Here is an 18343-nt window from a genome sequence, read left to right on the forward strand (position 1 = left end):
TGGTTTTTTTTGCATTTGTCAATTGTTTAAAATGTATACATCTCCTTTGCTAGAAGCTGTTCTGTTTGATGCAGTAACACAAACTGGCTCCATTATGCTCCAGCATGATGTAGAGACCTCCTGCGTTGTTGGTAAAAGATATGATCAAGTCCATTTTCAATGGATTAAAGAGAAAGAATAGTCGATTTTATGGATTAAGAGACAGATGTTATCTGAAAGGATCCCACAGGCGTCCAGCGTAGACCGCTGGATGGCACGATTTGCAACAGATGATGGCGCAGACATGGAAACAAGTCAATGTGAACTCAGGAAATGAATCTAGCTTCAACCTCCTGAAAAGCATAATCTACTCTTCCAAATCAAATTATCTTCAAGTCAACAAATACGGAATAATCAAGAAATATTTCTCAATTAAACTCTACTCCACTTCCACTTTTTAAAACATGGTGCACAAAATAACTCTCAAGCTGTTCTCCTTTGTTCTTACTGAATTTTTTTATTTAAACTTTCAAAATAAACCCCCAAAATTAAATTTTCCTTGTTTTACAGACCAGTGCTCAGCCTTTTGAATCTTCTACAAATAACTTTGTATATTTTAAAATATTTTAATATCATATGTTCTACATATTAACACTCAAAATAAGTTTCAACACAGTGGGCCGTATCTGTCTGACTGATTTTATGTTAATGATAAATCTTCCTCATGTGCTAGAGTTACCCGTGGAGTACCACAGGGATCAGTGCTAGGACCAATTCTCTTTACCTAGTTATTAGACAGCATGGGATTAATTACCACTGTTATGCTGATGATACCCAGCTATATCTGTCTATAAATCCAGATGAAGCTAACCCATTACATAGAATACAGGCATGTATTGAAGTTATAAAACCTGGATGACTCTTGACTTCCTGTTTCTGAATGCAGACAAAACAGAAGTTACTTCATTTGGATGGGATTAAACTGATCTCTGATAATAAAGTTAAAAGAAATATTGGTGTTATTTTCAATCAGGGCCTGTATGGCATAGTATGTGTTCATTTTGAAAATGTGAGGGGAAAAAAACTTTTCACAATTTTGGTCTTAAAGGAACAGGTCATGTTTCACTTTTCTTGTACAGTTTAAAGGAATAGTACACCCAAAACATGATTAGCCTTCATTTTCTACTCACCCCCATGCTGAACAACACTCTGGAGTACTTTTTTGATATCTCAAATGCATCTGGAGATCTGGGAGGCTTCTTGCTGTCTGCTGACATTCAAATAATGGAGGTCTATGGCGCCCGAGGCAGAAAGGTCCATAAAAGTCCACAAAAAACGTGTCAATATTCCTCCATACTGCTCGTCCAATGTATTCCAAGTGTCCTGAGTCGGTAGCATCCAGAATTTACTGGAAACAAAGTCATTTAGAATGTTTTTAGAGCATAAACAGTAGTGGATTTCCTGAAAGCGCGCACACGCGCGTTCACGACGCTACGGAAGCCGGCAGACCAAACCAGCGCATTCAGCTCGGCAAAGAACTCATGCTCTTCCTCAACACTGAAGTCCTCAGACATTTTTCTTTCGTTGTTTCTTTCTTTGCACAGGTAAACAGCACATTTCTTCTTCTACGCTTGCATTATTGGCAGAGCAGACGCTGAATGCGCACTTTCATCTGGTTTGGTCTGCCGGCTTCCGTAGCGTCGTGAACGAGCATGTGTGCGCTTTCAGGAAATCCTATACACTACTGTTTATGCTCTAAAAACATTCTAAATGACTTCGTTTCGGGTAAATTCTGGATGCTACCAGCTCAGGACACTTGGAATACATTGGACGAGCAGTATGGAGGAATATTGACACGTTTTTTGTGGACTTTTATGGACCTTTCTGTCTCGGGCACCATGGACCTCCATTATTTGAATGTCAGCAGACAGCAAGAAGCCTCCCAGATCTCCAGATGCATTTGAGATATCAAAAAAGTACTCCAGAGTGTTGTTCAGCATGGGGGTGAGTAGAAAATGAAGGCTAATCATGTTTTGGGTGTACTATTCCTTTAAAATCTAAACCAACTTTAAAGTTTTTGTTATTTTTTTCTCCTAATAAATAGATATCATGACACCACTGTGGCTCCATGCAGAAGCTAAGAATTGATACAATATATTTAGTGATACATTGGCAGTATCTGGTCACTGGTAAACACTCTAAGGCACATGGCCAGGGGACATTTTTCAAATTTATTAAGTTCCCAATAAAGAATGGGCTAATCCTTTAGAAATAAATCTACTGCAGATAAAAATAACTGTTGAAGACATTTGAACAGAACCCTTTTTTTTTAAAGGATTTGAATTGCATCAAAAAAAATCATGGCTAGCTGACCAGATAACTTAAAAAGAAGCAAAACAATGACCCATGGACACTATCAAAAGAAATCGATTTCTGTGGTGTGTTTGAAAAACAATGACTTCAACTTGGAGTTGGCCTTCAAATGAAATTCTGTCTAAGACCCCAGAAAACCTTGAAATGGTTCCACTAAAATCCCCTCACTCAGTTATTCATTTAGTGTTCTTACTCTTAATAATTGCAGACACACCACTTTTTTTCTGAATGACTGTCTAAAACAAAGCTTTAATTTTGTAACAGAATTGCTTTTATAACATAAATGGATGAAGAACCAAATCGGTCTGTATTTACAAGGAAAAGAATGAAAAAATGATCCACCTCATGAAACGCTCCACAGCAACCTTCCAACCCGACTGCAGAGATGAGGGACCTGAGGCTGCGTGGTGCTTCATTTTACATTAAGAAACATCTCACCAAGCCATGTCTGCCTGCTGAAAACCATCTGTGTTTTTCTTTGTGGTCATTTCATGAGAGGAGTTGCCACGTGGCGCACAGTACGATGCAGGTTCAGATTTTGTTATGAGGTGGCGGTGCCTGGTACGAAGACGTTGTGTGCCAATGCTCTACAGATCTTAACACGCTGCCTGAAGCTGATAGATGTGGAGACTTCTGGCCAAGCAAGTGCTTTGCAACCTGGCAGTAATAAAAAAAATGACCCGTTGTGTTTGTGCTGCTACATGATAAAAAAAACCCTTGCACTCAGCTTTGCTTACAGCCCAGAGCAATGGATGGTAGATGTCTGAGAACGCCAAACCTGCTACCAGACAACAAAGAATCAGATGGAGACCAAACGGTGCCATTTTAAGTTCCACCCCCCCTAATACCACATTCTCTGTGTGGCTGCCTTACCAATTAGTCACAGAGCTGCTGCTGAGGTGAGATAACAATAGAAAATCATGTATCCCCTAAAGTGTTACTGGAGGACCATTATTAACGTACTGATGTCTTCTACATGTCACCGCTGCCCTCACTTGCCTGGCAGCACACCCTCACATTTTACGAAAACGAACATCACCAGAGGGGGCTATGATTTAATCCAAGAAGAAAACAGCAGGACACAACATTAGGCTGAACCCAACATGATGTAATTAGTGAGATGCTGTTAGGAATAAATATGAAAACTCGTACAGTGTCTTCAAACTGCTTTGTAGATTAAAAAGTAGTCTCTAAAAGTACACTTCAAAGTAAAATATTACTATGTAATCAGAAGGGAGCAAAAAGAAAGTGAATCTCAATATTAAGCATTTTTATTCAGAGCATGTTTCTCACTACATGCTGCATAAAAAAAGCAAAACAACCCAAATATTGCCTTTTCCACAAAAAAAATAGTGTTTAAGTTAAGTCACATTTTTTAGCACCACAGAAATGGGTTCTTCATTGAACACAATTATGTGCAAGTACAAATAATCCTTACAGGAAACAGAAAAAGTAGTTCGCTGATGCTGAATTAGGACATTAACATTAGTTTGTGTGCAAAAAAAACAAGTTAACAGTTATAACTGTTCGGATTGTCCTTGCAGAATTTAATTTCTGCTGCTGACAAGGGGTTAAAGGCTCTGTTAGCTTGGGGAATCAAAACTAACAAAAGTAAGACTACATATTAAACTGTCACAGCAATGTTTATCAATTAAGATCCAAAGTGGTTAAAGAAACAATTAAAAAAAAAAAAAGTAACAAGTGTCTCATAAGCATTGTTTCCTTCAGATCCTTCATATATTTGAAATAACTTTGTTTGGTAAGCATTAATACCTCTTGGACATTTTTTACATCTTTTCACATTAGGACCACAAACCATTTCTCAGTATTTAATGTAACAAATCGACATAAAGTAAATAGAAATAATTATCTATAGAGGTTTCAAGTTGGGGTCTATCACTAAACCAAACAAACCATAAAGCAGGATCAGGTTATAAAACAATAAACAACTGCTTTATTATATTGCAGTGCAGTTAAATATCATTTAGATTAAAAAGATTATAAGCCAAATGGATGCCTATCAACAATAATCAGTGAATTTGTCTGAGAGGCTTATGATAACTGGAGATGCAGAGACAATGTATGGAAATCTGTTTATGTTGTTATTACTTGTACTGCAAATAATAAAACTGCCATTATGGCACAGTAGGAAAAATAAAAGCATTATTTACACAGAGCCAAAATGTATGCTGCTTCAAGTTTCTACGATTCATGCAGGGGGCACAGTAAATGTGGAAGGAGGTGATCAAATTTAGGCCAGTTACAAACTGTGTGGTAGAACACACTGCACACTATTACCATTATCCCATTATAAAACATGGTGGAGGCAGCATTATCAAAGGGGGATAGCTTTCTACAGAAGAGAAAGAGGTTGATGTGAAGATAGGAGTTAAATCCACGTCCATTCTCAAAGAAAATCTGTTTGTGGTTCAGAATCTAATATAAGACGCTTGGATAACCCTAAACAGCCGGGCAGAGCTTTAATTTAAGGGTTTAGATCTAAATGCAATTATATATATGGTCCAATTAAAATCAAATTAAGAGCATTTTAGTGCAAGGTAAAACTTAAAATGTATATTTATAGCTGTTCTCCATGAACTGGCAGATAGAATAATTTTTTTTAAAGCTCTAACTGCTGTGCAACTCAGGAGGCAACTATTAAGATTTTTCTTGTTAAGACTTTATAAATTATACATGATTTCCTTTAATTTTATGCTACAGCTCTAGTGTTTGTTGATGAGTGTCGTCCAGTGAAATACTCAAAGGTTTGTGGTTCTAATATGACAAAATGTGAAAAAAGGTTCCAGGATATAAACCCTTTGTAAGGCACTGTGTAGTTTATACTTTCAGATCAGAGGCTGGTAGTAAACTGATCTGAGGTCAGATATGCTTCTGCACTGAGGTTCTGCTCCCATCATCCCACCTGTGGCTGGGCTCCCAAAACCCTTTAGGCATCCACCTTAAATGTCCCAACTGTCACTGAAGTATTGGTCCTCTTCTTCCTCTTCCTCCTCTTCTTCTTCCTCCTCTTCTTCTGTTGCCTCTACTTGCACTTTGGATTCATCATTTATCAACTCATCCGACAGCCCCGCTTCCTCTTCTTCCATCTGCAGTTGCGCGAGCATGCTTTGTAAAGTGGATTTTACCTCCTGAACTTCTTTTTCCAAAGACTGTGCAGAGAAAGTTAAGGAATACTCTTATTTCTCAAACCAGTACATATTATTATGTTAATGTTATGTAAGCTTTACAAAACAAAATTTAGCTTTGTATACACTCTGTGTATACAAAATGGCAATAAAAGTTGTCTAAGTCTAAGTCAAAATAAAAAGAAAACACTACCAGATAAATGACAGGGGAAATGTGACATTTATGGGCCCTGATGAAGCCATCCATTTTCAACGGATTACTGGGACAGATCATGAAGTTATACCCACTTTAACCCTGTTTAATTCACTATTTATGAGCTCATCTAAACTGTGCACCCATGCAAGCAGATTGCCCAGTTAGATTATTCATGAACCATCAATGAAACTGTAAAGAGCCAGTGGAAGGAATCTTTAACCTGTTTGAAACGTAAATGAACTGTAAGGCTCCACAGCCAGTTGGAAGCCAAGGAATGTTCATAAAGTTGGAGCAAACAGAGAGTCTGTTGGCTTTTTTGAATGAAAAAAATCATGATCTTTCATTAACCAAAAATTACATATGAAAATCATTGGGTTGCCAGTTAAGCCCCTACTCCATCTGTTTCGGTTTTTCTGTTCTTGGGTGAGACACTTGATCAACCTTGCTCGCTGTTGGTGACCTCGGTTCTGTCATTCTGCCCCATGGCAACTATGGCAACAATGTTGCTTAGCTCTGTGAATGTTTGCATTGATGAGTCAAAAACGATATAAGTATAAAGGTCCTTACGAATGATAAAGCGCTATATCAATACAGGCTATGGAAAGGTTTCGAACCTTTCTACTCACCACCCGCAGCGAGAAAAGATACCCTATGTCTGTCCTCCTTTGTCAATCCCTCTGTTCAACACTGTCGATGTGCCTCTTGTTATGAGAACAGAGATCCAATTAAGACCTGTACTGTCTGCTGGTCTGATCTTTCTGTCACTATGGTAACAGTAACATCATGAGTAATAAAGTTATTCTTCAATTTCTGCAAGCCAGCAATATAACTCTTCATCTTCAGTGTACTCAGGAGTCTACGATCCCACCGCTGAGCGCAGTGACTTCTACTATGAGAAATAAATGGCACATAAAGACATGGAAACTGAGATGGGGAAAGAAGAAGGCCAGTTTCCACCTGTCCGTATGCACTGATATGATGTTTCTGATGCAATGACGCTAAATGCCTAACAAGATGGTCAACTATTTTTCTACCGAAAATGAAATGTGATATCTATTTCATATTCCACAGTAAATTGTTACTGGGAATTCTGCATTGGAAATCCTGTTGCAACAAGACTGAGACTGCTCTACGCATCTAGTCTTCAAAATTAAGTTTATTAACCAACGATTCTGATAAACACCCTGCATTAAACATTATGAAAAGCCCCCAGCAGAGGTTAAGCTGTTATAGCTACAGAGGGTAGTTCAATGTTGTATTAAAACCTCTGAATTAGGAAGGTAGGTCACTTAAGTTCATATGTCAGTCATGATCAGTGCCTGTCTACACACTGCATTCTGTCAGACCTGCCCTGCTGAATTTTAATCAGTGTAATGCATCAGACCTGCAAGGCTACCTCTCTGCTCTGATGCAATCAAGTGCCCCCATCTGTTTCCCAGTCTCTATGAACTTGCCACAGACATCCATTGCTCTAATCCCTTTTTTGCCTTGTTAGGATCTCAAGTATTTTTTCTTGATTTCCCTATCTTGCCTTGGTCTCACTTCTACCAAGCTACAGATTTTCCTACTGTTCTCTAATCATCTGCGTATGACATAAGCCTGTTTCCTGGACTCAGATCTAGCTGCTGCAACCCAGGTTAATGCTTGCTCACATGTTCAGCCAGTGCACCTCTGCTTCAAGCTTCAGCCTCTTGTAAAATCCCTGTAAGTTTTAACCTTTTCTGTCAGTTCTCCCAGAGGAAGCAAATAATCCTGTCACAGGATCAGGTACTTTGTCTACATCCTGAGGAGGTTAGTGGTTTTATTTCGGAGTCTTCTCTCTGCTGAAGCCACTAACCTGGATGTGTTTGTCTGTAAAACTGAAACTTTCACCTTTATTTAACCAGGTATAATTCATTGAGATTACAAATCTGTTTTGAAAGTAAGACCTAGTATTTGGGGGTTTAAGTCAGCATGTTATAATTGAGCTCTTTTTTTTTCATTAATTTGTATCTCTGCTTCTGTCTCAATGAATCCTAGTCGGCCTCGGCAGATGGCCGCTCACACTGAGCCTGGTTCTGCTGGAGGTTTTTTCCTGTTAAAAGTGAGTTTTTCCTCTCCACTTTCACTACAAGCATGCTTATGCAATGACGCTAAATGCCTAACAAGATGGTCAACTATTTTTCTACCGAAAATGAAATGTGATATCTATTTCATATTCCACAGTAAATTGTTACTGGGAATTCTGCATTGGAAATCCTGTTGCAACAAGACTGAGACTGCTCTACGCATCTAGTCTTCAAAATTAAGTTTATTAACCAACGATTCTGATAAACACCCTGCATTAAACATTATGAAAAGCCCCCAGCAGAGGTTAAGCTGTTATAGCTACAGAGGGTAGTTCAATGTTGTATTAAAACCTCTGAATTAGGAAGGTAGGTCACTTAAGTTCATATGTCAGTCATGATCAGTGCCTGACATTACACACTACAAGCATGCTTAGTGTGAGGGATTGCATTTGAGTCAATGAGTCGATGCAATCAATTGGTTTTCCTTGGATAGAAAACTTTGATTCAATTTGACTATATGATCTTGTAAAATACCTTGCAATTATGTGTTGTGAATTGGTGCTATATAAATAAACAGAATTGAATTGAATTATCGCTTAACCATTCTTGATCTGTCTCCTAGTGTTAGAGGTCAGTCGTATGGGAGTACCATTTCAACCCTGATGGGTATAAATAGAAACCCAAATAAGAAATTGAAAAAAAAATTGTAAATTTTAATGTCAATTCCCCAACTTAAGCTAAAATCAACTGTCTTTGGATTTGGATCACATAGGTCAGCCTTGGACTCCATGCATTAATGTCCTTATCATCCATTAACTACTGTTTCATCCTTACCCTTATATTAATGTTTTTGTTTTATCTCTCTTGTAAATAATATATTAGATTCCAATAAAGCCTAAGGCTCTAGCTATATTTCGTAAAGTATTGCTATGACTAGAAAAGCTGGAACATAGAATTGCAATACCATAGACAAGGTTAAAGAGGAGCATTTCAAAATATCCAATCACTGCAATCTGGGTCCAACCAGGATCTCATCTAGGTCTCCAGCTCAGTATTTAGGGAATAAAGGTTAGTTGGCAGATTTTCCTTCAGCCTGCTTCTAGGATATAAAGTTATTTAATAATGTGTAAAAGCAGGAGGGGGAAAGGTTGAGCCAGAGAAACACACTAATCTATTTCCAATCAGCTTTCTAATTAGCGCAGAGAATGATCTATTGTGACCTGTAATCAGCCTCAACAGTTTGATTTGAGTCATTATCACGGATATTGTAATTTCCTCTCTGTCAGATCCAAAGAGTAGAATTGGACAGATGGGAAAAGGAGAGCAGAGGAAGGACGGGAGGGTCAGCGGTAGGATTGACACTAAGATATGAAATGAGCAGACTCATTACCAATACGTTCCTCTGTCGCTGACCAACCCCATCAGTCGCTTTTAATCTCAGCCCTTCATGACTGGCAGCACACATCACTGGCTCACTAATAACCTAATATGAACTTTTAGCATTTCATTTTCCAGTTAGTATATATGGTGTTTTTTTTTCTAATCCTGGCCTGTCCCTTATACCTTACCTAAATAGATCAATGAAATCAGATATGACGTTATTTTCCCCTCTAAAGGTAAAGTAAACTAACATCCATCAGTGGTTTTGTTTACTTCAGAGTCAAAAAGCCTCGATATGATTCAGATAGACAGACGGGGATACATGGGAAAAAAAGAAATAAGGACAGAAAGTGCAGGACAGATATTTATCTAGGCTGAACTGGAAGGATATGGGTGAGGGCTAGATCCCGATTCAGTATAGCTGTCTGCAGTTTGTCCTCCAAGGCCATTAGTCTGTCACCGATCAGCTCACAGCGCTCCGTTAGGTCTGTAGCATCGGCCTCGCTGCACACATCCTGCACAATAAAGAACAAGTAGGATAACAAAATAAATACAAACTGTTTTTCAAGATACTTTGAAATAACTAAAAATACAATCTTTATCTCAGACAAACACAAGTTATGCAAATTATAAACCCACGGTTGATAATTTAAAGATATTTAAAGGTAAAGGTGTTACGCAAAAAGTAAAGCATGAGTGGTAAACACAACTACAGAGCAATAAATATTTACCAAATTAATCAGAAAATAAGCTGGGCTACCATCAGTTGGAGCTACTTTGGCCAATCAGCACCCTCAAGAAGCTTTAAATCCATTTTTGCCTTTTTATTTTAGATTCCAGTATTGTATTTCTACCTTATGAGTTGTCTTTGTAAGGGGCATTGGATGTGAGGCGATATCTATTTTTTACCCTTATTTTTCTCTGATCCCTGTGTTCCCCTTGCGTCTATCCATGTTCTGCCTTTTGTCTCCCTCGCTTTGCTTGATGACCACCCTACCTCCCTGCTCCCTCCACCTGCAATTCCAGTAATAATCCTCCCTGAGTATCTACCATCTATATCTTTTCTCAGCTCCCCATATTTTCTTATCTGACCCTTGTTTCTCACCACTGCCTTTCTCCCAGTTTCCATGCCTGTATTCTTTTGTTTGCCTCTTTTTGTGGTCCTTCTTATATCATCTACCGGTAAGTTCTGCATATGCTAACGCCTTTTTCTTTATTTATAAAATACTAAAAAACCTTTATTGCCATGTAATGGCACCTTTACAACCGAGAAACCAAATTGCAGATGCATAACAAGACAGCCCAACACAATACACTCACCGACCCCTTTATTAGGTACCCCATGCTAGTAACGGGTTGGACCCCCTTTTGCCTTCAGAACTGCCTCAATTCTTCGTGGCATAGATTCAGCAAAGTGCTGGAAGCATTCCTCAGGGAGTTTGGTCCATATTGACATGATGGCATCACACAGTTGCCGCAGATTTTTCGGCTGCACATCCATGATGCGAATCTCCCGTTCCACCACATCCCAAAGATGCTCTATTGGATTGAGATCTGGTGACTGTGGAGGCCATTTGAGTACAGTGAACTCATTGTCATGTTCAAGAAACCAGTCTGAGATGATTCCAGCTTTATGACATGGCGCATTATCCTGCTGAAAGTAGCCATCAGAAGTTGGGTACATTGTGGTCATAAAGGGATGGACATGGTCAGCAACAATACTCAGGTAGGCTGTGGCGTTGCAACGATGCTCAATTGGTACCAAGGGGCCCAAAGAGTGCCAAGAAAATATTCCCCACACCATGACACCACCACCACCAGCCTGAACCGTTGATACAAGGCAGGATAGATCCATGCTTTCATGTTGTAGACGCCAAATTCTGACCCTACCATCCGAATGTCGCAGCAGAAATCGAGACTCATCAGACCAGGCAACGTTTTTCCAATCTTCTATTGTACAATTTCGATGAGCTTGTGCAAATTGTAGCCTCAGTTTCCTGTTCTAAGCTGAAAGGAGTGGCACCCGGTGTGGTCTTCTGCTGCTGTAGCCCATCTGCCTCAAAGTTCGACGTACTGTGCGTTCAGAGATGCTCTTCTGCCCACCTTGGTTGTAACGGGTGGTTATTTGAGTCACTGTTGCCCTTCTATCAGCTCGAACCAGTCTGGCCATTCTCCTCTGACCTCTGGCATCAACAAGGCATTTCCGCCCACAGAACTGCTGCTCACTGGATGTTTTTTCTTTTTCGGACCATTCTCTGTAAACCCTAGAGATGGTTGTGCGTGAAAATCCCAGTAGATCAGCAGTTTCTGAAATACTCAGACAAGCCCTTCTGGCACCAACAATCATGCCACGTTCAAAGTCACTCAAATCACCTTTCTTCCCCATACTGATGCTCGGTTTGAACTGCAGGAGATTGTCTTGACCATGTCTACATGCCTAAATGCACTGAGTTGCCGCCATGTGATTGGCTGCTTAGAAATGAAGTGTTAATGAGCAGTTGGACAGGTGTATCTAATAAAGTGGCCGGTGAGTGTAGAGGAAACTCATAGGGTCAAGACTTGGTGGTTCATTGACTGCCCAAGTACAAAGAAGACCCGTTAAAAAGATATCAGTGTGCAGATTTACTCTCATTTTACAAGCTTATAGTAAACAAAACAAAAAACAGTTTCAGTACTTTGGTGCTTCCTGACTTCTATATGAAAATAATGTCACAAAATACCCCTGTTTGTGCGGTATTTTATGTTCATTTTAATAGGAACTGCAATGACTGTGATAAGTTAGCGAAGTTCATATCATGTAGCGATAATTTGGACTTCTTTTTCTGATTCTGCTGGAATATACCCTATAAAGGACAAATAACATACAGAATAATAAAAGTTCAACATATCATATTAAAATTGTCCCTGTTATAAAAAGGTTTGGTAATGTCTTATCATGTTTGTATGGCAGAACCAAGGTCATAAAATATGTGCACAATGCAGCAGAGAATCCAGCAGTGCTGAGCGTGTTTTGAAGGATGGCAGCTTGATGGAGGAGCAGAGTGCAGTAGGACAGAGCACTCAGAGTGTGGCTGACCGTAATTAGAGCATCCCCCTTTGTAGACACCGTGTCCCAGTTTCTTCACACTTATCAAGCATAGAGAACACAAACACACACTCACACAGTAGGGTACACAAATATACTCCTGGCAACCAAACAGACAAGCACCCTCACATGCAAAAATGAACTTCACACAAGCAGTCTAATCAGACTCATAGCTGCAGGTAAAACATATCTCCTCCAATGTTAGACCAATCCTCAGAAAGTATCTGCCTGTAATTCTGCTCCTCCTTCAGATGATGTAACCCCCCCCAAAGGAAAGTAAAACAACATGAACATATCTTTCATCTTTCCTGATGCAATTGGGGAATTAAGGAAAACTTGAGCAAAGATAAGCATAAAACATCACGCTGCATGTTCGAGGAATTTTAAATAAAGGCATTAGTTGCATAAATCTATCCTCCAGCTTCTCATGATGCAATGCTGTGAGCGAGAAATAAGTCAGTCGCCCTGACGATTGAAACCAGTTTGGAGAACAGCTTCTTTAGCTGATGAGAACTCTGTGTTTGCTTTAACGATTGGCTCTGATTTTGGGGGGTTCTTTATTATCTGTACATTTTTTTTGTCACTTCATACTCAATCCAAGACTATAATACTGGTTGGCCTATTTTTAAACTAATTACTGTCAATGCAGTTATGTTTAAAAAAAAAACATGAATAAAAAAATTGTAAGAGAAAAACAAATTTTGGTAATACATTAAATGGATACGCCTCATAATCCTGGATAATTCTCACTGCATGTTAGTAATAATGTTATAACACTTAGAGTTGCATACAGTTGATGGAAATGTTTTCAGTAGTCAAACTTATGCATGCCTCGGTATGATTATTTAAGCGTTAATGAGACAGAGGCGGAAGGTAATTTCTAAGCTTCCCTTGGGTGCTGTTCTGCCTGATACTTCTCACTAGGCGGACAATACAAACAATTTATACTGTGTTGGGGTTACACTTGAGGTTGTAATTGGTTTCAGGAAAAAATAAATAAAAAACGCTCGCCGCTTTCTTGTTAAATAAGAAATTAAGTAGAGAAAGAACATAAGCAGTGATTTGAATTTTCTCTCAGATGCTGTCGGAAAAAATTTATCCATTCTGCCATCAGTGAGCATAATGAATTAAGTCATTACAGGAAGATCTCAGCAGTTAGAAATGTGGCAATAATATGTAGAGTATTTAAAAGCTATTGATTTGTCAAAGCTTGTGGAAGCCTACAGATAATTTATACCTCATTATAAAAAAGAAAAATCGATGCAAGGTAAATGGGTTGCATTTAGTATTAATGACCCACTAAAGCACTTATTCTCATTCATCCATTCACACAGAGAAGCACACATTCACCAGTTTAAAGATTGATACGGTGGGCAACATTAATTTCCTGTAGCAATCAGGAAGCTGGATTCTCTTTAACAAGTTCCTAATTGCCCAATGACTAATTCAGGTCCATGCTACAATAGAGATATATGGCTTTGTTTACTTTAAAATACCACAAAATTAAGAATTATACAGTAGCTTTAGCTAAGCTAAAAAAATATTCCTAACCCTGCCAGTTTTAGATTTCAAATAATTTTAATTACAGTAAGAAGTATTGACCAGTTATTGAAACATTTTCACAAGGACTTAAATGATATAATGACCTTAATGTCTTGAGATGAAGGCCACCTTAGCCTTCATCTACCTGCACAGATTTTGCAGAGCTTTTAATTGGTGATTGGTTAGAATAGAAATTCTGGTAGAATTAAAAGAAATAAACATTACATTCTAAACTCCCCAAAATAAAGAAGTGAATAAAGGTGCAATATCATGTTGGGCCTAGCATATTTTGTGAAAGTTTTCATGAGAAAGCTATTCTGTTTCATATTATCTCAGGAGCATCAAGGCAAAAGGCTATTAATCATCCCTGGTAATTTTTCAGATCAGCGTAAAGACTCATGGGGGTTTTCATTATGTTTTACAGTTAATTTTCGCTTTATATTGTAATTTAATTTCAATTAAATTCAGTTTATTTATATAGCACCAATTCACAACACATATCATCTCAAGGCCCTTTACAGTTCACCAGATCATACAGTCAGATTAATTTTTTTCTATCTAAGGAAACCAGTTGATTGCATCGACTCATTGATTGAATGCAATCCCTCACACTAAGCATGCTTGTAGCAACAGTGGAAAGGAAAAACTCCCTTTTATCCGGAAGAAACCTAAGTGTGAGCGGCCATCTGCTGAGGCTGACTGGGGTTCAAGGAGACAGAAGCAGAGATAGAAAAAGCAACTGTAAAAGGCGGCTCCATCCAGGAAACACACAGCCAGGCAGATGAGCTCAGACCCAACTCCCATGTTAGAGGATGAAGAGAGCTATCCAGCCAGTCACAGTCAGAGAAACAGGAATACACTGGAAAACAGGCCGATCTCCAACATCTATAAACAAGGGTGTTGATGGCAGCAGCACAGCTGATATTTCTCTCCAGGATGGAGTCACAGCCAAACAGGAACAGACATAGAGGACGGAGAACAAAGGTAATCCACAGTTAATTTTTTTAAAAGGCTCCTATTCCTAAAAAGGGAAGAAAAGAAGCTGATACGTACGAACATATGGCTGATACGTGCGCTTAAACCAGGAAGCTGTAGTCCTTATTTATACAGGCAAGTAAAGAATAGCTAATCTGTTTAAAGGTACACTATGCAACCGGTGTTGATTTTCCAGCGAGGCTCCCCCCAGAGGGCGAAAGTAAAAGTGCACTGTCGTAAATATGCTCAGCTGTTCTCCTGGTTTCTCCGTCAAGCCAGGCGCGGTTGTTTTGAGGTTAGCAGCGAATGACTAATGCTGCGTTCACACTGGACGTAGCTGGCGCGACAGAAGCAGCGAGTTTACATGCAAAGTCAATGGTTGACGCGCGTCAAGGCGCAGCAAAAGGTCCAGCGGCGCGTTTTGAGCACCAGGCGCAGCACGTCTGAGCAGCTGAAGCAGCGCATCGGGCGCGTTTAACGCAGGGAGAGAGACACAGCGCTGATGATCACTCCTCTTAAACAGTTTATTGACGCCTAAATTAACTTAAAATGCAGAAATCTGCCGGCAGAACATGCAGTTTGGATTATTTAGATGAAAAACACCTACCAGCTGCCACGGTGAACCGCTGCTGATGAAGGGATCCATACTGTCGGCGCATCCCTGGTATGTGGGGGTCTGAGCGGCTCCGACAGAAAAAATATTGAAGGCAGGATAATAATCTGAATGAACTGACTGCACTGATTACGTTTTCAGGTGTATTTTCTCACTTAAACACATATTAAAACTACTTTATTCCCACTGATCACAGCAAATATAGCTGCAAGGCAGAGAAAGGATAGTGAAGCTCCGCCCAATGCGCCTCAGACACACTTTTGCACCGCGCAGCCAGAGCAGCAAAGCTGCTTCAGCCTCGCGTCAGAACTAACTGGTACAAGCAGCAAAAATGAAGCAGCAGACGTGCTTTTGCTGCGTGAACGTAGCATTACTGCACAAAGATTGCCACTGTGCTAGCAACGAGCATGCTTTTAACTGGGGGGTGTAGCAGTTCTTGCCGTAAAGCAAGACTGACTCTCACGAGACTTCTGAGCCTGTTGGTGCGGGTCGGTGCTGCTGCAGTTGCAAGTGCAGTATTTCCCCCACAGACCACCAGGGCGGCCGAGAATACCTTTGTTCAACCTGAAATGACTCATTTAATCATCCATAACGTTATGGAACACATTAATTAACTGAAAAATGTTGCATAGTGTGCCTTTAAAGTGTAGTAATGATTAACTAGTTAATTAGTTACAGTGCTAGTCACTGGAAAACTAGCGTAGTTACTGTAAATACTTAATAACACATTAGAACCAACACTGCTTATGATATAAGTTATTTCTATGATTCTGTCCTATAGAGGTAAGTCAGTAAGCATCTAGGATCAGTTTTGCAATTAACAAAGCTAATTCCCGAGGCTTAAACAGTGGAGTTTCATAATTTCTATGCTCTTGTTTTACTGTTGTCAACAAATGTGAAGAGGGACGGTCAAGAACCTTGAGATGATAAAGCAACAATTAGTGGAGATTAAAAGAAAACAAGAGGGCTAAATCACCCACACGCACTGCCCATTTCCTCACTCATGCACACACCCACACACATACCAATCAATCTCCATTGTGGCAGCAGGGCAGCGGCCTGGCAGCAGCTAAGTGGAAATCATTTACTTAAAGTCATTACGGAAAGGAGAAAGAGGTCAGAGACTCAGCAGAGAATCCGGCTCTTCCGCAGCGCTATCACAACACCATGACGAGAACGATACCAGCCCCATTAAACGGCCATCATATCCTTTGACTCAGTGATGCATCATACTTTATTGAGACTGAATTATTTCTAGCTTTTTTTATGTCAAATAGATTTTATAACCTAGAGTGATGTCAGTTCACAACGCCATCCAATCATAACATCAAATGCCTTCCTTAAGTGTGCCACCCCCACAGAACTCCTAAACATTTTAAACCACACCTCTGCATCTTTTACCATGATTTACATAACACACCAATATGAATTAGTGAGGGGGAATGTGTTATATTACAAGCCCCCTTTACTAATATCCCTTAAAATCCATAGCAATTAGTTACCTTAAGAGGCCATTTAATTAATAGTTAAGTTCCCCTGTGTGTCATTTCATATCAGCGCTGTGGAGAACCAAGATGAAATTTCCTCAGAGGTTTGTTAGAGAACGTTAGGGAACAAACACAGCAGGATGAAGACAAAGGAAAATACTGGTTTAAAGCAAACTTATAAATAAAAGTATACTCCAGAATCTGAGTGTCTCACAAAGCACCATTCAAGACATCTGAAAAAGGGATTGAAAAACAATAAACCCACCCAGACAAGGTTCACTAACAGACTGAGCAAGAACAGCATTAATGACATAAGCCGCCAGGAGCTCAAGGATATATTTCTAAGAGCTGCAGTATCCACTGCTGAGGTGGGGAAATCTGTTGACAGGAAAACCATCATTGGTCAAACACCACAAATCCAGCCTTTATGTAATCCATCCTACTGCTAGCCAACAGAAACTGGAGTTTTTTTTTGTTTTTTGTTTTTATCTTGTCAGGGCTCTTGTCTGTGTGTTTGTTTTTTGTGTTTGTCTCCCTTCCACCAATAGGAGGCGCCTGGTTCCGGTCCGCCTCCTCACACACCTGCTGACGGTTACCTCATTAACGGAGTGCTCTTAAGCTGCTGATTGCCAATACCTCGACCCCAGAGTGTTTGCCAGTTTTTGGTACTCTAGCAAAGCTGAGTTAGACTGAGTTAGACTTCTCTGAGTAAGACTGAGTTTTTGTCTCCCTGAGTTTTAACTTTGTTTTGTCTTTGCCTCTCGGCAGGAAGTCATCCTGCAAACTGGACCTTTCCGGACCTTCTCTCCCAGGAGGGATCAACTGAGTCTAAACTGAGCCAGGGATTCAAATAGGAGGTTTGGATCCAGTCTCCTTTGAGGACGTTGAAATTACTCTCTGAGCAAGGGAATCATCTTCACCACGATCCGTTCAAGTACAGCAGGAAATCTGAGTGGCAATCAGCGTCCGAGTTCTGGGTAAACCCTGTTCCGCCCTCCACCGAGTCAGACAAACTCTGGAAATTCAACACACAGATTGGAGTCAAGGATCCTTCACTTCTCTGGAAACGTGAGTCAACAACCAGATCCTCTTCTTCTAATCAACTAATCAAATTTCCCACTGAGCCTGAACTATAGTCTGTCTTCCCCTCATCTTCCAGTTCCGGCTGAGCTGAGTTCAGAGAAACTCTGCACCGAGCTTAATATCTTCAATAAAACCCGTCAAACATTTCATCTGTGTCTCTCTGTTTGGACTTCTGCATTTTGGGTCAGACCTTTAATTAAATCATGACAAATCTGATCTTTCAGTTTGAGAGATAATATTATCGATGGTCGCTAATCACTGCATACACAGTAGCATACACGTGGTTGGAGAAGACATATAGTAGCACTCAGTTCATTTTAAACGGCAGCTACTTCGATATATGTTTAGATAAAAGTTAGGCCACCGAAAAATCCATTCATTAGACATACAGAGCTTTTTCGGGTAAAAATGGTTGTACGTTTATACTAGTTAGTAA

The 18343-nt window shown here is 39.7% G+C and overlaps 1 protein-coding gene across 2 annotated transcripts in view; it reads right to left on the minus strand.

The window, feature by feature from the left end:
• Positions 1–3601: 3601 nt before the first annotated feature.
• The window catches only part of disc1 (DISC1 scaffold protein), a 75212-nt gene continuing 60470 nt past the window's right edge, over positions 3602–18343 (minus strand). For both annotated transcript variants that reach the window (XM_038284141.1, XM_038284140.1), the window contains 2 exons: positions 9514–9637; positions 3602–5524 (listed from right to left, as the gene is read on the minus strand). In XM_038284141.1, the coding sequence (XP_038140069.1) occupies positions 5313–5524; positions 9514–9637 (336 nt within the window). In that variant the 3' untranslated portion in view covers positions 3602–5312. The remainder of the gene's footprint in view (positions 5525–9513; positions 9638–18343) is intronic.

This window comes from Cyprinodon tularosa, unplaced genomic scaffold, assembly GCF_016077235.1.
Source record: "Cyprinodon tularosa strain WSP-4 unplaced genomic scaffold, ASM1607723v1 ctg199, whole genome shotgun sequence".
Classification (NCBI taxonomy): domain Eukaryota; kingdom Metazoa; phylum Chordata; class Actinopteri; order Cyprinodontiformes; family Cyprinodontidae; genus Cyprinodon; species Cyprinodon tularosa.